We start from the raw sequence: 16,159 nt of genomic DNA, 5'->3' as shown, positions 1-16,159 counted from the left end.
TCACAGATATTAATATTACCTCTTAACAGGGTTTAAAAATTTTTGTAGTCTTGTCTTCTTAGATGTCTGAGGAATACAGCAATTTAAACCTCTTGGACAACCCTTGCCCTGTTGTAAATCCACAGAAATGAAACTGCTCCCAGTGCTGTCCACTTGAGGGGTTTCCACTTCTCAGACATGTTGAAGGGTGTTTTGCAAGGGAGCTGGACTTGGATGTGAAACTACCCAAAAGAGCAAGTATCTAAGCCAGAGGGTTTCATCAGATCTGCCTGTAATGAATAAAAAGAAGATAAACAAAAAAAAGCATTGTGTAAAAGAAGGAGCTATGTGGCATGAATCGTACTGCCACATGGCCACAGCACCTCTTTCTGTTTGCACCCCCGTGAATCAGGAGTAACTCCAGTGACTGAACTTAGAACATTTAGGCCAGTGTCATAAAACAAGCGATTGTCATCGTGTTTAATTGTCTGTTGTTTAAAGCACTGTCTGTTGGCAACCGAAGAGCAAAGGGAGCAGCGCACACGGTGTAGTCATTGTTCCAGCAAGCCTGTCGTTTCCATTTTCCGGAAATGCGTTTGTCAGCAAACTTCCTATTATGAACCTGAGTATTACCTGCACTAGAATCAGGAGCTTCAAACAGCCCTTGTCAGAATTCATTCTATAAATTGGTCTGGAAGACAACTATAAAGACACCTGATCAGCAACCCTATCTAATAAAACTGATTAGAAGTGCAGCTTTGCTTGAGCCCCCCTTGATCATGGTGAGAGCAAATAGAAACTGTTCTGAATTTGAACAAAATAGAAACAATCCCATCAGGGCACACAGATAAGGGAATATACAGATAGAAACTGCTGCAATAAAATATAAAGTGGAAATTGAGGTAAGATTATCTTTCTTAACAATGTAGCTAAGTTGATCCAAGAATAACAACTTTAAAAATTCAAAGTGGTGAATGCAACTTATTGTGTTCTTGGGTTCCTCTTCCAGAACAGACTGCAGATATGGAAGAAAATTCATCAGCTCTCCCTTACCTCCCCACCTGTGCTGAAGATAAATTAGGCTTCTGCACATGGGTACATAAACCGCTACACATCTTTTGTGTGAAGCTGTTTTCTAAAGGTGGAAAGCTTCCTGCTTCATCCCACCTTTCTTCAAGGAGAATATTCAGATGGAATCAACCAGATATTTAATGCAGAAAAATTAAATGAATGTAGTAGCAAGACTCTTTAAAACAGCTTTAGAAACTGCTATGCACAAATGGGGAGAAGCAGCCACTTTCCGTGTTGTGCCCATGTTTGAAAGCCAGCGCAGATCGTTGCAGCTGGACGCTGTCCAAAAGGCAGTAGCAGATTAAATGTTGTCCTGTGCAAAAGCAGAGCTTCTGAACTGAGAATACCATCAAAATCACCTCTGAGGATGAAAGCCTGGCTGCTGTATAAGGACAGCAGTCCTGTTGGACCCAGGGCTAACTCTACATCCGTGTTTCTATCACTTTCACCGATGAAAAAGCCTTCCCATAAAAAAAAAAAAACAAAACACAAAACCAAAAACCACAATTATGAGACTAGTTTAAAGGGGATCATTTAACAAAGGCAGTGAATGACCCAGCATTTTAGATTTGCCATATGAATTGGTTTTGCCAGCTCTCATTTTAGATCTTTCTCTTCTTTGGCTATTGAGCATTTGGTCTTCAGGCTGAAAAATAAAAGGGACAACAGCAGAACCAGATATAGGGAAAAAATGAAGCATGGGAAAGGCCAGTATAAAAGGGAATTTCTGAGAAACTCAGCTGAGAAGTAGATTTGGTGGAGGGTTCTTGCACTCAACAGAGCTGAATGACTTTGTCCTCTGACCAAGGTCAGGTGGCTCCTCTAAGGTCACATGCCTCTTCCTTTAAAAGCATCAAACAAAACATTGGTGGATGCAAGTTTTCTTCTAAACTTACCACAATTGCAAATTGTAAATACCTTCTATTTTCATGAATAAGTAGAGACTTATTCATTCAAATGAAAAATTGTGGTGATTATGTTTAACATCACCAAAAGTAGAGAGCGCTTCAGGTAATAGCTTCCAGGGAGGGGAAATAAAACACTGGGAATAAAGCCATCCTTTTAATCTTGTAAATATTTATTATCATTACATGAGCAATTCAGAAATCTGGTCTGCAATGTTAATAGGACCCATCATAGTTCACCTGAGCCCCAAATTTCCTATTGTTAAAGCAAAACAGATTTTTTTTATTCTTATTATTTTCTTAAGGTACATTGTACTCTATTATATGGTAAGATCTGTATGGATTCCAAATGAACTTTCATCTGCTTCTAATAGTGAATAAAAGAAGAAAACTTTTGAAAGTCAGAAATATAATGTGATTGAATACTTCCTATGTTAGGGCTGCTAGTGAACCTAGGGCCTAATTCAGTGTCTCTGAAGCTGCCGCAAAAAAACCCCAAAACCCTTCTATATTTTTAAGGTTTGATATCTCTTAGCAGCAAAGAGAGCTGGGAAAAGAGCTGGTTCTGAAATACTTGGGAGCTAGCTCTGACATATAGTAAATGTGGCAAATATAAATAAAACACACCAAATCTTCCTTCACAGGTATACAGTCCCTAAAATATAAAGTGCACAGATACCTGATTTGAGGCACATGAGTTAACAAATCATCCCTCAAACAAGATGACATTAGTAGTTAATAAACGCACTGATTTTGTGTGAATGAAGGGTCAGCTTTGCCTCTCTCCCATCCAGCCAGATCAAGCCACCTTGGCAAATCTGAAAACTAGCCAGTGAAGGCAGATTAGAAAAAAGGAGGATTTTTACCCTTCCTAATTCTTTTGACCATGCAGTAGCATCTCTAGTGTGCTACAGGACCTCCAGGGCCTAAGACTTACAGATCAGCATAAAGTGGCTGGGGAATCACAGAGCTCTGACTTTCCCTAGGATATTCTTAAATTACTTCTCCAACTCCAAAAGGACAATCTGTAGCACATGCTGCTTCTCTGCCTCCCACTTCTAATGGCTTCTGAAGCCAAGAGAAACACCCCCACAGACATCAGTACATTCTGTATCAGCATCTCCTATGGACAGCGGAAGTCCTTTTCTAATGGGAATGTAAGAAAAGTGTGAGTAATTCAGCTCATCAGCAGAGACAGTTTTAAGAATGGGATAAGAGCAAGAGGTACTCGATAACTGTTACATGGACTGGAGGATGAGCCAGTAGCACCAGGATGTGTAGGTGGGATCCAAAGCCAGCCAAAGCATTACGTGCACCTGAGTCTTTCATGCCTCACCCTCCTGTTCCAATCTATAAAGAAAAAGTTAGTGAGATTTTAAAAGCATGCCCCCCAACACACATGATAATATCAAATGGGTATTTTCTTTATAAGTTTCTCACATAGTTAAACGATGAAGTTATCTATTACAAAAGAAATTGGGGCCTTCCTACCATTTAGAAAATTGCTTAAATTTGATACTTTACCTCTGATATCGTGTCAAGGAGCACAAAACCAGCATGAATGGCTGAGGCAATTGAGAAATCCTGAATAGGAGGAGAAGCTCTGTCTCTTTCCAAAAAGCTTACAGTCGCAGCTTGCTGGGAAAAGCTGTGAAATGTGCTAACCGGCTTTGTCGCTAACATGATTATGCAAAGTAGATGATAGTAATAGCGCTGCCCTGCCATCACTTACAATGGCATCTGTTCTCTTTCAATTTTATGTAATTTTCATTGAATTTAGGTCCATCAGGTTGCCCTGCCATAGGATTCATGTGAAAATGAGATCCTTATTCTAAGCAACTGATGCAGTTGAAGAAACAGGAAGTGGTAAGGCTGCTATCCATTACGCAAAGGGAGGAAGATTATTCCAAAAATGCAATGAGACAAAATCTACTTAAATGTGCAAACGTTCAGTTACTTCCATTCCAGAAAAAAATTAAGCACTTCTAAATAAGAGGTCTGTATATCACAGCTGTCCTCAGAATACTCTAACATATGTGTTCAGACAAGAAATATGATATACATGTAAAACTGCTTACAGACCTGACCCAGCAAAGAATCCACTCTGATAGGAATCTGAGCCGGAGTTTGGAGTGAACGCTCACTTCCACTAGCCTGAAATAGCAACTCTGGGGTAGAGGCTCCTGAGCGAAATAAGTAATGGATAAAGCAGAACCAGTAGTTTAAAGATGGGCAGTGATCTTAGCAAAGTAGTAGAACACATTGGCCAAGTCAGCCTGTTTCAATCCACTATAAATTCCTCCAACACCAGAGTTTAATTATGTGGTGATCCTAGTAGGAAACAGTGCAGAAGGTGGCAATTAGAATTTTGGCGTGCAGTAGAGAACTGCTGATCCAGTGGGCAGGTTTATGTAATTAAGTCTCCTGTGAAGATAACATACATAATTTGCCAAACTTTTTAAGCAATAGCTCATTGGCATCATTGACTTTTACATCAACTTATGTCATCTCTGTACAGTTAATAAAATCACTGAGTTACGGTATACAAGCAGGAATGCACTGAAATAAAGGTCTGCCTGCTGAATCAGAAAACAAGAAGTGGCTAAGTATATCAGCCCATCACAAAAAGAATGATTACCTTCGTAGTATTGTTAGCTGTATCTGTTCCTTTTTACAGGAACAGATTTCTATATATATTTATACTTTTATATTGTCATGCCAGTCACGACAGTGTTGTCTACAGCCTTTCTTTAAACCTGTTTATTTATTAGAGGGTTTTTTTTTTTCCTCCTGAGACGCCGTAGGCATGCACATGGTAAAAACTGACATTTCCTTGGCTATGAAGATGGAAACACTTCCAGGCTCCAGATCTAATCCAAATACTTTATATTACTGATAGAGTTACTTTGGCTTTTTTGTGCTGTTTTAGAAGGAATAACTGGCTTTGAAATACGTGGTGTAAATTACAACCCAAAAAGTAAGAGTTGCAGGCCTGAAATACAGTACCCAGCTGTCTCCTGTCTCTTACAGGTGTCTCCTAAACTGCCAAATAAATAGAAACAGGAATACAGTCTATATGAAATTCCACCTTCACTGAAATCAATGGATTTTTTTCCCCTTTGATTAACACTTAAGCATAAGACAACTATTTATTTTCAGTTGGTCTGTTTTAGGATTATTAAAGATAGTGGTGGGTTCATTGAAAATGGTGAAGGACAAAACTCAGAGACTTTAGGCAACACCAGTTGAAGCTGCTCCTGATCCAGAACGGCAGAATTTGTCTGGCTGAAGGCAAACTCTGACCCACATTAAGAGGATCTCCTCCTACCAATAGAACCACTGCAAATATACTGATGATTTTGGAGAATCCAGTTTCTTCTCCATGTGATGGACTTCGCTCCATACCCAGTGAGGAATTTGGCTCAACAGATAAAGCTCTGTCATCAGATATGTTGGTTTATCAAGCATTCCCTACTGTGAGTAATTATATTCTTTGCACATGAGGATAAACCCAGAATTATGCAGTGCTGGTTTGGTTCTATAAATCAAAGGCAGGCTTGAAATTCTGGAATCAAAACAGAAGTGTTTGCAAAACAAAACAGGAGACAGGACAGGCCTGTTTTTCATGATTAATGAGGAAAAAAGATCCTGTTACTAGCACTTTGTGGACTCTTGTTTCAGAGACATGCTGAATCTAGAGACATATTTTTACATATCAGACAAGTTCAGGCGTTCTTTAACAAGTTACTTGGCTTAAGCCTGGATGGTGCTGCTGACTTACCATCATTGCAAGCCAAATTTCAAACTAACACGTCGTTTCCACAGCTTTCTGTAACAACAGCATTGCCTGGCTGGTGGCAGCTGCAGTTTGTTCCTAACACATTACTGTTTGCCAACGCACAGGGTCCATACTAGGAAGCAATCCTAAACATCACCCAGAAGTTGTAGCCTAAGAGATGATACTGAAGGGCATCCGTGAATACTCTCAGGTAGTCGAAGTTGGAATGCAAAAAAAGGGCCCTGACGTAACGTCCCAAACCCTTGACTGGCACAGTTCTGTCAAGGTTGTAGTTGTTAAAGGAGTACACGTACTTCAGGAAAATCAGCTGCCACCCTCCGCCTCAGCAAAAGGCCGAGTGTGGTCATCATTTTAACGTCAGCTAGCCAGGTTTAGTGCTTGTCTGCTTTCCTTCTGAAGATCCTTTGTGTTTATGCTGACTCTTTTTTATTTTAAAAAGTAGTTTTTTTGTTTTGAAAAATTAATTTTAAAAATATGTCCCCATAGAAGAAAATGATGATCTGAACAATCCTGATGACAACGGTGAAACTATCATGAAGGGAACCCCTTCTAGATTTATGCTGACCAGCGGGGCTAGTGTGAGCTTAGTTTGGCAGGCACTTTAGGCACTATTGATAAAAATCACCTTCAGTAAAACATGATGTGGTATTCCCATGTTGGCTTGGGATAACCAGGCATCCATGAACTGATTCTCGTGCTCACCTTGAACTGGTTCATTCTAAATTCACTGGTTCTTCTTTACGCTTCTCTGAAAACCTGGGACATGACGGATTTATTAAACGGAGAAATCAGTAGGATGGCTTTTTCTTTCCTGATCCCCACTCTGCACTGGGATATTTTGAAAAGTAACAGCACAGTAATGAACACCTCTGTGTGTGCTTAGAGACAATTATTTGCACTGTTTTCAATCCATTTTTCAAAGGCTATGTAGCCTCTCTCTGCTGGGAGAATGAGCACAACCAATCACAAGGGAAAAGTTCAGTTCAGGAACATATGTCTCAGCAAGCAGAAGGTATCCTCTGTCTGACAGCTGCTTCCCCCCTCTTTGCTGCATCTCATCCCCCTCCCCCCCCCCCCCTTTGAATTCTATTCCATATTTTTGCCCCTGTAAGAAGCCATTGAGGCCAGATCTGAGAGTGATGTCCCCATTCAATGTTCTTGTTTCAAATAACCAAACACACCTTTTTGCTAAGAACTTGGGTAATTTGAAAAAAGGTGGGACCTATCTCCTTGCCAGGGGCCGGAAGAGGCAATGCCGCTCTAAAGGGCTGTGTGATAAGACTCTAACAAGAAATAGGTTTATCTTTTTCGGTTCTTCCTCCTTGACAGGTTTAATGGGGAGAAAAGCACATCTATATCAAACTGCCTTAACTGATTTATTAAAAGATGTGCAAAATGATCAAGCTCCAACTTTTGGACAATTCCTTGGGTAGCCCTGTAAGCAAAACTTCCTACAGGTTTCACACTGAAAGAACAGATTGTGAAAGCACAGGTAAAGCTTACAAATCAGATCAGAACGCCTCTTTCAGGAGGTCCTCCTTAGTCAGAAAGGACATTATATTTGGAAATAATAAAATATGTCAAGGCACTGAGATTGCATATCTTGTAGGAGGATTTATGGACCTGAGAGTCATTTGGTGCGGGACTATGTATGTACTTCTGCATGTAAAAACTATATATGCAGTGAAGATGTCATAAGAGTTGCTAATTCGCCAATCTGCCAAAAAGGAAACCCAGCTATGGCTAGTGACACACCTCAGCATCAGATGGCAGCGAGTGCTGAGCACATCCATCAGCTTTAGCAGGGATCCCGGTCCATCAGCTCCAGCAAACTGCAGTACTTGTCCTTCAACTTCTGTAGAATAAAGCCAGTGATGATCTCCAGGGGTCTCAGAAGCTTTCATTCACCTATATAAGAAAAATTATTTTAGATTCTGTATCAAAGATGTACTAAAAACCCCAAGCAAAGGTTAAGTGACTGGTTTTAATGCAAAAGTATGCAGATTATATTCTTTTACAAATGTTCATGTGGCATACCAAGTTATCCAGGATTCGGAATGAAGTTTTCACTTTGTTAAGGGCACCAACACATGGTGTTCTAAAATAATGACAGAAATAGTTGTAGCCATATTGCTTATCCCAGAAATCCAACACTTCTAGAGAGAATGCCAAATGCTGGGCATATTTCTCAGTTGTTCAGACTGCAATGTCTTATGAAATCCCAGATCGGGGGGACACGACCTGATCCAGCAAAGGGCTGAGAGCACCCTTAGTCGATATAACAGGCAGCCAGGTTTTGAAGGCTGAAAGCAGCCCAGAGAGTGGGAAGGAAAAGAGGAACTAAATTGTGCATGTCTTACATTGACGGTATTTGCTTAAAGCCAAAAGTAAGATTTAAACTTGAGCGAGAGGAGGGTAAATTTTTCAGAATCTGAAAAATCTGTTCAACAAGGGGGAAAAATGTCTAAAATTTAAAGAGAGAAAGATGTAACTCTGGTCCAAATCCAGGCAGAGGCTGTATGTGGCATTATTATAGTCTCGTGTATGTTTCCGAGAGACATTGAAAGAGACAAGGAAATTTAGACACAGGAAAACATAATTATTTGTGACTCAAACAAAATAGCAGACAGTTTATGCACATACTTTTCCTGTTGAATTAACATTATTCTACTAAATTAAATTATTTTCATGCACTATTGTACTTTCAGAGGTAGCCATATGTTTTTTTCACATTGTTTCACATGCTATTTTTTTTAGTCATCAGAACTTAATGACATAAAATTGCTATCTGATTTGACACAGTTATTCCCCCTTGATGATACTCTTTAAGTAGAAGCATAATGTGACAGACAAGAGTGCTGAAGCTCAGTGTTTCACACAGACTTAAAAATAATAAAACAAAATTTATTCCTGCAAAACTTTGGAAACTATTCTACGGAGGAACAATTTTTCTACTCTGTAATTTATTTGCTTTTCTTTCTTCATTTCTCTACATCTAGAAGCAAGTGTATGAAAACAGGAATTTAGGTGATCAGGAACTCATTTACTCCTGCTGTGCAGTCATCACAGGAAATCATAACCCTCTCTTTTGGTAGCAGCTTAAGACTAGGGAGCAGCATAGATCAAACAAGCATTGGAAGACTAAATAGGTCTGAGAGCCATTCTGGATTTAGGGACGGATTCAACTGGAAAAGCATGCAGACTTGTATTCGAGGTTGGCAAATTCTTGCTGACAGATAATTTTGGCTCAAAATGAGGAAAGTAGTGTGAAGTCTTGAGCTGTGTTAAGGCAGGTTCAGAGCAACCAGGACGGGAGAGACTCCTTTCCATTTTGAGAGGCCAGCCTGAACCCTGCTGGAAATAAGGATTTGTATCCAGGCATCTGTACCCAGGATCTGCACCACCTAACCTCCCAAGGCGTCACACGTGAAGTTTTTTGTTTAACTCATTCCAAATGTTTACTTAATGTTAATCTGGTTTCAGTATAAGCATGACATCAAGCCCCAGAGAACAATAAAAGTCAAGTTAATTCTTTGGGTATCAAAGGTACAGAAAGTTTTACATTTCAGAAGATTGCATTTTTCCCTTCCTACTTTTTATTATTTGGATCATTTGCATGAAAATAACATCCCTTTGCTTGTGAATTTTTGCCCCCATCGCTTTATTATTCACTGAGAACAGTTGTTCTTTGCATATATCATTGTCATTTGCTATTGAAATAATTTCAGTATCACAAAAAGGATGAAGATTTCAAGTGAGGAGTGAGTGATAGGAAAAGCTAATCACCTAAGCAACAGAAGTCCTGTTTCATGCCTCCGTGTCTAATAATACCTAACAAGGCTAAAAACCTATCACCGAGGGAATGATACATTCTCTTTGTTCCCAAACAAAATGGTTTTTTACGCCTTAAATAATTGCCAAAGCTGGTGGGTTCTGCATTTTTCAAGCGTGCCAGGCGTAGTTATTTATTGAGCACCAATGTCATGGTGATATAAAATGATGCTGTTGTGACAAGGACGAGTGGTCCAGGGGGTTTTGCAGCGCTCGGCACCCTTCCCCAGCGCCCTCTTCCACCTTGGCGGCTCCTTGCACCAGTGGACGGGCTGGGAGGGTGAGCCTCGGGCCCCGGTCCGACCCCCCAGTGCCGCCGGGACAACCCTCTGGTCGTCTCAGATGTAGGACAGGCCGAGGGAGGCCACTGGGGAAGATGCCGTTGTGCTGCCTCCGTGACCGGTCCAAGAATCTCAAAACCCAGAGACCAGAACTAAGAAAGCTCGGCAACGGCCGATGAGCAGCTCCTCGGAGGCTCCCGGCGGCCTCGCCCCGTCCCCGAGGCCCCGGGCTGCCTCCCCGCCTCACGCCGCCGACGTCGGGAGCGCGGCCCGGCCCAGCCCTGAGGCAAACCCCGCCGGGACCTCCCCCTGCTCCAGGGGCGAGGCCGCCGAGCGCCCTTCCCCGCCGCCCCGCCTCGCCTGGCCCCGCCCGAGCCGCGGCCCGCCACCCCCTCCTCCCGGCCGGCAGGAACTGCTGCGGGCGGCGGCACGGGCCGGGGCGGCCGGCCCGGGCGGCGCGGCCATGGGCGAGGCGGAGGGCGGCTCGGCCGGCGCTGTGGAGAAGCCGCCGCTGCCCGCCGCGGCGGTCGCTGCCGCCGTTGCGGCAGCCGCGGCGGCAGCGAGCGCAGCCCCGGAGCCCGGCGTGCCGGCGGAGGAGGCGGTGGTGGTGTGGAGCCCCGAAGTGGAGGTTTGCCTCTTCCACGCCATGCTGGGCCACAAGCCCGTAGGTGAGAGCAGGCCGCGGCCGAGCCGCGGCCTCGGGTGGCGGCGTTGGCGGGGGAGGAGAGCCAGGCGCTGGGTCCCGGCGGGGGGCCCGCCGCGGGGCTGGCGGCCCGGCCGCGCTGCCGTGCTGCCCCTAGCGGCCTCCCGGGCCCGCTCCCGCCGCCGCAGCCGGCCCAGGGCCCCGGGGCTTCTCCCGAGCGTGGTGGGGCCTGCGGGGAAGGAGGCGCAGAGCTCTCCCGGCCTCCTCAGCCGCCCCTCCTGCGGGCAGGGTGCCAGCCCTCCTTGCTCCCCTCCGTCTTCCTTGACCTGCTGCCTTGTGCCTCCCTTCGGTTGTTTTTCGCTCAGCCTCTCTGAAAGCTCCGGCTGCGGCCACATGTCAGCGTTGCCCAGTGGGGCACCCTCAGCCCTCCTCCAGAGCAGCACCTGTAACGTAGGGTGAAATACCTGCCAGGCAGGGCTGCCCGGGGTGCCCTGTGGCTCTCCCATGCCGTATGATCTCCCTATAACGACAGGATAGGATGCTTTTTTTATTTGTGTGGCATAAGTAAAACTGTTAGCAGTGTTAACTGCACCAAGTTCTTCCCCCAGGTGTGAATCGCCATTTCCACATGATTTGTATCCGAGATAAATTCAGTCAGAATATTGGACGGCAGATCTCTTCCAAAGTGATTTGGGACCATCTGAGCACCATGTATGATATGCAGGCTCTTGTGAGTATAAAGGGTTGATGCAGCCACATTCTTATTTCTTATAGTTCAGGAGTTTTGATAGGCCAAAATCACCGGGCCTGACGTACCTTTCATGTTACTAAGAATCACATGTCGTTCCAGTGAGCTGATGGGGTTTTCACCATATAAAAGTACATTAGGTGGGAAACAATAAAACCTGCAGTGGTTTGTGTTTTGGGTGGTGGTTTGTTTCTTTTTTTTCCATACTGTATTCTGACTTTGTGTATTAAAGTTGACTAAATTCTGGTCTAGAAAAAATTTAAGTAGATATTTTAAGTGTCAGATAAGGAGGTTATATGTGTTTACATAAGAATTTGCCATGTTTGGGTTCCAGAAATGATCTCAAATGGCCATGAGTGTTGATCTCTGATACCTTGACCTTAGTAATCAGTTTGGCAGCGGGAGCCTCCTGAGTTTCTAATGTCTGAAGCGTCTTGTTAAGAATTATTGAGCTACTAATTGCATGTAAAATACAACTTGAGATTGCACTTCTAAATCCAAAATAAAGTTTTTACCAAAGTCATTCATGGAGATCTTTCTTTTCTTTCTAAGCACGAATCTGAGATTCTTCCGTTCCCTAATATAGAGAAGAATTTTGCTCTTCCTGATGAGATGATTCAAGAGGTGAGAGAAGGTAAGATGTGAGAGCAGACTCTTATTCTTGGTTGCTCTAATCTCCTCTCAGAATGGGTAGTTTCACACAACTCAATCCAAGGCCGTTCTTTCAGACTGGTGTGTGAGGTGTGTCAGGAAAAGGAAGAGTTAAACTTGTATCTGTTTATCTCATGAATTTTCAAATGAGCTGAATGAAGGAAACTGTCCGGGAATGGATTGCACTGCGTGTACTGTTCATGTTCTCAGTATCAGCCTCTGGGATTGACCACAGTCCGAGGCAGCCTGGCAGGAGAGAGGCCTCTGGTCAGATACCACACAGTGTCTCTCATATTCTTCAATATGATGTAGATGGGATGCTCATACAGCAAGAACATGTTCTCTTTATCCACGTGGATTCAACTTCTCCTGGGTGTATGCACGAGATCTGTGTGCTTCCCTGATACTGGTTTGCAGAGTGAAAGGCAAAATGTGATTCTCTGCAAGGTGATTAGTGGTTTATTGTGAGTTTTTTGCACTTTGTTGAGGCGGCTGTAATACTACATCAGACCATAATTTTTGCTAAAATAGGTGATCTGCACACTTTTATGTGGTTCATTTTGTAGCGAGATCATTTTTTAAAGAGTAGGAGCTATAGGGCTGATGAAAATAACATTTTCTGTGTTTCATTTGTATTTAATATATCTGTGATAAAATTTTCTGTAGGAATGATGATTTCAGGCAGTTAAATAGCAATTCAGCTAATGTTTAAGAATGTACACCCGGAATGTATTTACTGAATAGCTGCAATTTCAGTAGCTGGAGAAACTTGCTTTTTGGCCATGGACTTATACCTTATGCTGGCATAACCAGGTCATTTTTAGGCTATTACTATTTTTAATACAGTTCATATGTCTTATTTTTAAAATCATTACTTGTTTTTGATGTCCAATGCTAGATTTTTCATGAGGCTTTTTTTTTCTGTAGTTGCACTGAAACTGATGGAAAACAAAACGGGTATGAAATGTTCAGAGGTGTTTGTATAGATTCACAGTGGTTTCATTGCACTGTGAAATCATCTCTTTGTGTTTTTCCCTTCTTGTGATTCAACTACTTGGTTCTTCCAACTCTCGCTCGTGCATGACAAGCCTCTCTTTACTGTCTAATCTAATAGAAACCTCCAGCAGTGTGACAGGAATCTTAGGCTGAGCAGTGAGAGCTAGATTTTCCAAGTTCATCCATGTGTGTGTTACCGTTACCGTTACCCAAGGAGGGAACTAGGAGGTTCAAGCATCTGCCAAATTAGTTCTTGTGATGTTTTAAACTGTAGTGGAATGCTTGTCAATTACTAGGTACACTAAACTTTACACTAAAAATTCAGTATAAAATCATAATATAGCTAAGACATTGCGATACTTTTTGCTTATTTAGCATTTCACTTTCTTCCTGTTAATAATTCAAGTGGAACTTCTTGCCGTGAGACCTCACCTTGTTCAGTGCTTTACGTGATGTTCATAGTACGCCTCGGCTGTTAGCTCCGTTTGCTTTCACAGCACTGAGGAACAGCTGAATGTTGCACTGAATAATTGTTAACATTATGCACATACGCTGAGGCTACTAATGCAGAAAAAATACGTACGGTCCTTTAAAACCATCTAAGCACTGCCTAACAATCCTTTCTGTAGGAAAAGTGTTGATAGAAGAAGAAGTGAAAGAGGAAATAAAAGAAGAGATGGAAACGCATGCGGGTCCAGAAGAAGGTAAATTTGTAACTCTCTACTGTGTAATACGAGATTAAAAACCAACTGTAACTCCAAGAAATTAATGTTAAAATGTAAATGCCAAATACGGTGTACATTGTGATTTGTATTCAGACTCAGCATGTGCTCATGCCAAGAACTAGGATGATTTCAGAATGCACAGAGTAAGCAGTTGCCAATGTCTGATACTTTGAAAGATTTCTCCTTTGCTCCTAATTCATACGTGCAGAGTTGTATAGCTTTGGAGTTTTTTGGTTTAAAGATGTACTTGACAAAACCCCGGGAGTCTGAAGTAATCTGAGGATCTCTGAAATAAAGTTAAGTCCAGGTTTAGTGAGCCTAAATACTCTGTGTTAGGATCTTTATAGTCATGGGGGAGAATAGGGCCTATAAATCAAAAGGTTGTAAGATTGTATGCTTAAATGGGAAGGCAGGCAGAGTGGTTTGTTTTATTTTATTTTATTTGCATTATCTTGCTTCTTATAAGGCTTATTTTCCTAACACTTTGCGGTAGAACAAAGTCAAATGTGAACAATAGAGATCCTGCTATTTACTGTAACAGACAAAGCCAACTGTTAACTAAATAGTTCCATAATATTTATATCACAGAATAAGTGGTGTTTTAAGATTGAGTGTAATAAAAGATCTAAAAATGTATTTTAAAGATATATTAAATTTCACATTTTGGGTGTTCAGTTTTCAAATCTATTTATAATACCAAATGTAATGACTGTTGCTGATCATAAACTTCATAGATTGGTCCTCTGTTCTGTAAGTGTTCTTATTAAGTATTTTAATTTGAAGTGCTGTTTAATTCCACTTAATTTCATTTTTAGCCTGTCAAATTACATGCCTGTCTTTAAAGCAAATAATAAAAGCAAGATGTGCCTTTCTTACAGAAGATTTTTCCTTTAAAAGTGAAAGTAATACTTAAATGGTGGTTAAATATGCTGAGAATTGACCGGTTTGAAAAGTTTTATGTAATATAAAGAAATTTGATATCACTTCTTGTTTGCCTATGTGTATGACTCTGATCTGGAATCATTACTTTGATCCTATTTCAGTTTTTGCACCCTCTGGAAGTTTAGGAAAAACAACTGAAAAGCCAAGCAGCAAAGAGAAAGAGAAAACTTCATCAGATTCTGGGTCCAAAGAAGGATCTGATAAGAGGAAGCGCAACAGAGTCACTGAAAAGGTCTTAAACGCAAACAGTAATCCTTCCAGTCCAAGTGCTGCAAAACGACGCAGAACATAAAGCAAGCTGTGAAAGAGAGAACTAATAAACTATGGAACATGAGGAGGGAACAGTAAAAACGAGTAGCAGGATAGTCGCTTCACAAACTTTTTGAGAAAGGAAAAGGTATCTGAGCCAGGTATTTGAAGAATCTGCACATTGGCTTTACACATGCAGGACTTTGTCTTTCATAACGTGTCGTCAGCGCGAGTAGCTGAGCGATGGCTACCTTCTCAGGGCGCCGGGGAGAAAGCTGGCAGCGTGCAAAGGTTATGCGTATGTAACAATTCCGGTGGTTGCATTTCAAACGAGTAACAGGCTCTGTGTCAGCAGAGTTTGTGAAACAAACACTCAGTGAAAAGCGTAGGTTATTTCTATAAGTTTTGGGTCGTTTTTTCTGCCTTTGCGTTCTTGCTGTCTTTGCATATCACAGACCTTCTGTGAGTAATGTTGTCTGGCCATTTTACTTACTGCAAACGTAACATTTGTGTCAAATGTCTGAATTCATCAGGCCAGTAAAACTAAAATGACTTTAAATACAAATAACTACTGAGTTGAAGTACTCTTTCGCTCTGTTTGCTGGAGGAACCTTTACTTCTTTCACCCTTAGTGACGTAACACTTTTCAATCTTTCTAAGTTTATATACCATAAGTGAAGTGAAAATGATAGTGCCCCTAGAAGAATAACAAGTATCCTAAATAAAATATCCAGTGATGTCACGTGGTTTTGTAAGGGCTCAGCTGAGCTGCGCATGAACCTGGAGATGTTGCTTTGTCCATTTGTACTATAGTAGTATACAAAGTGGGGTTTGTACTTCATTATTTATTTTTTTAAAGCAGTTTTAGTAGATGTTAATGGAATTGGTATTCCAAATGTTAATTTTGTTCTACAACTTAAGAATCTTACTGACATTGTAATGCTTATCTTTTATATGCTAGAATATTAACATTTGATAGAAGTTACTATTTTTGTGTTGTGACAAGATGGACCGCGATCAACAAGCACATGTTGAATGGTGAATGAGGTAGGCTGAAATGTTACTGAATTTGTTTCACCATATTAACTATCAGTTAATAAAAAAAAGAATTACTTCTTAATCTGCCAGTATTGCCTTCAGGGTGAGGAACTAGGCATCTACTAGTTTTTGCTTTTATTCTAGGTACGTAGCCAAGTTCTTGTCTGCCTTATTTGTTTAATTTGTTTTATACCAAGAATAAATTTGACTTGTCTTTATTTTACTAAATGGTAATTGTTGCATAAATTGATTAAAATTTGGCCCAGCTTATTTTGAAAGTTGTTTAGGTATCTTGTGTCTT

General features: G+C 41.5%; 1 protein-coding gene across 1 annotated transcript; it reads left to right on the top strand.

Moving 5' to 3' along the window:
- The first annotated feature begins 10,026 nt into the window (after positions 1 to 10,026).
- MRGBP (MRG domain binding protein) lies at positions 10,027 to 16,128 on the top strand. The gene is made up of 5 exons (XM_075108608.1): positions 10,027 to 10,534; positions 11,118 to 11,239; positions 11,810 to 11,891; positions 13,534 to 13,608; positions 14,673 to 16,128. The coding sequence occupies exons 1-5, from the start codon at positions 10,042 to 10,044 to the stop codon at positions 14,861 to 14,863; spliced, it is 963 nt and encodes a 320-aa protein (XP_074964709.1). The 5' UTR covers positions 10,027 to 10,041; the 3' UTR covers positions 14,864 to 16,128.
- The last annotated feature ends 31 nt before the right edge of the window (positions 16,129 to 16,159 follow it).

The sequence above is a fragment of the Phalacrocorax aristotelis genome, chromosome 13 (genome assembly GCF_949628215.1).
Source record: "Phalacrocorax aristotelis chromosome 13, bGulAri2.1, whole genome shotgun sequence".
In the NCBI taxonomy this organism is placed as follows: domain Eukaryota; kingdom Metazoa; phylum Chordata; class Aves; order Suliformes; family Phalacrocoracidae; genus Phalacrocorax; species Phalacrocorax aristotelis.
This window is presented reverse-complemented; position numbering and strand designations above follow the sequence as displayed.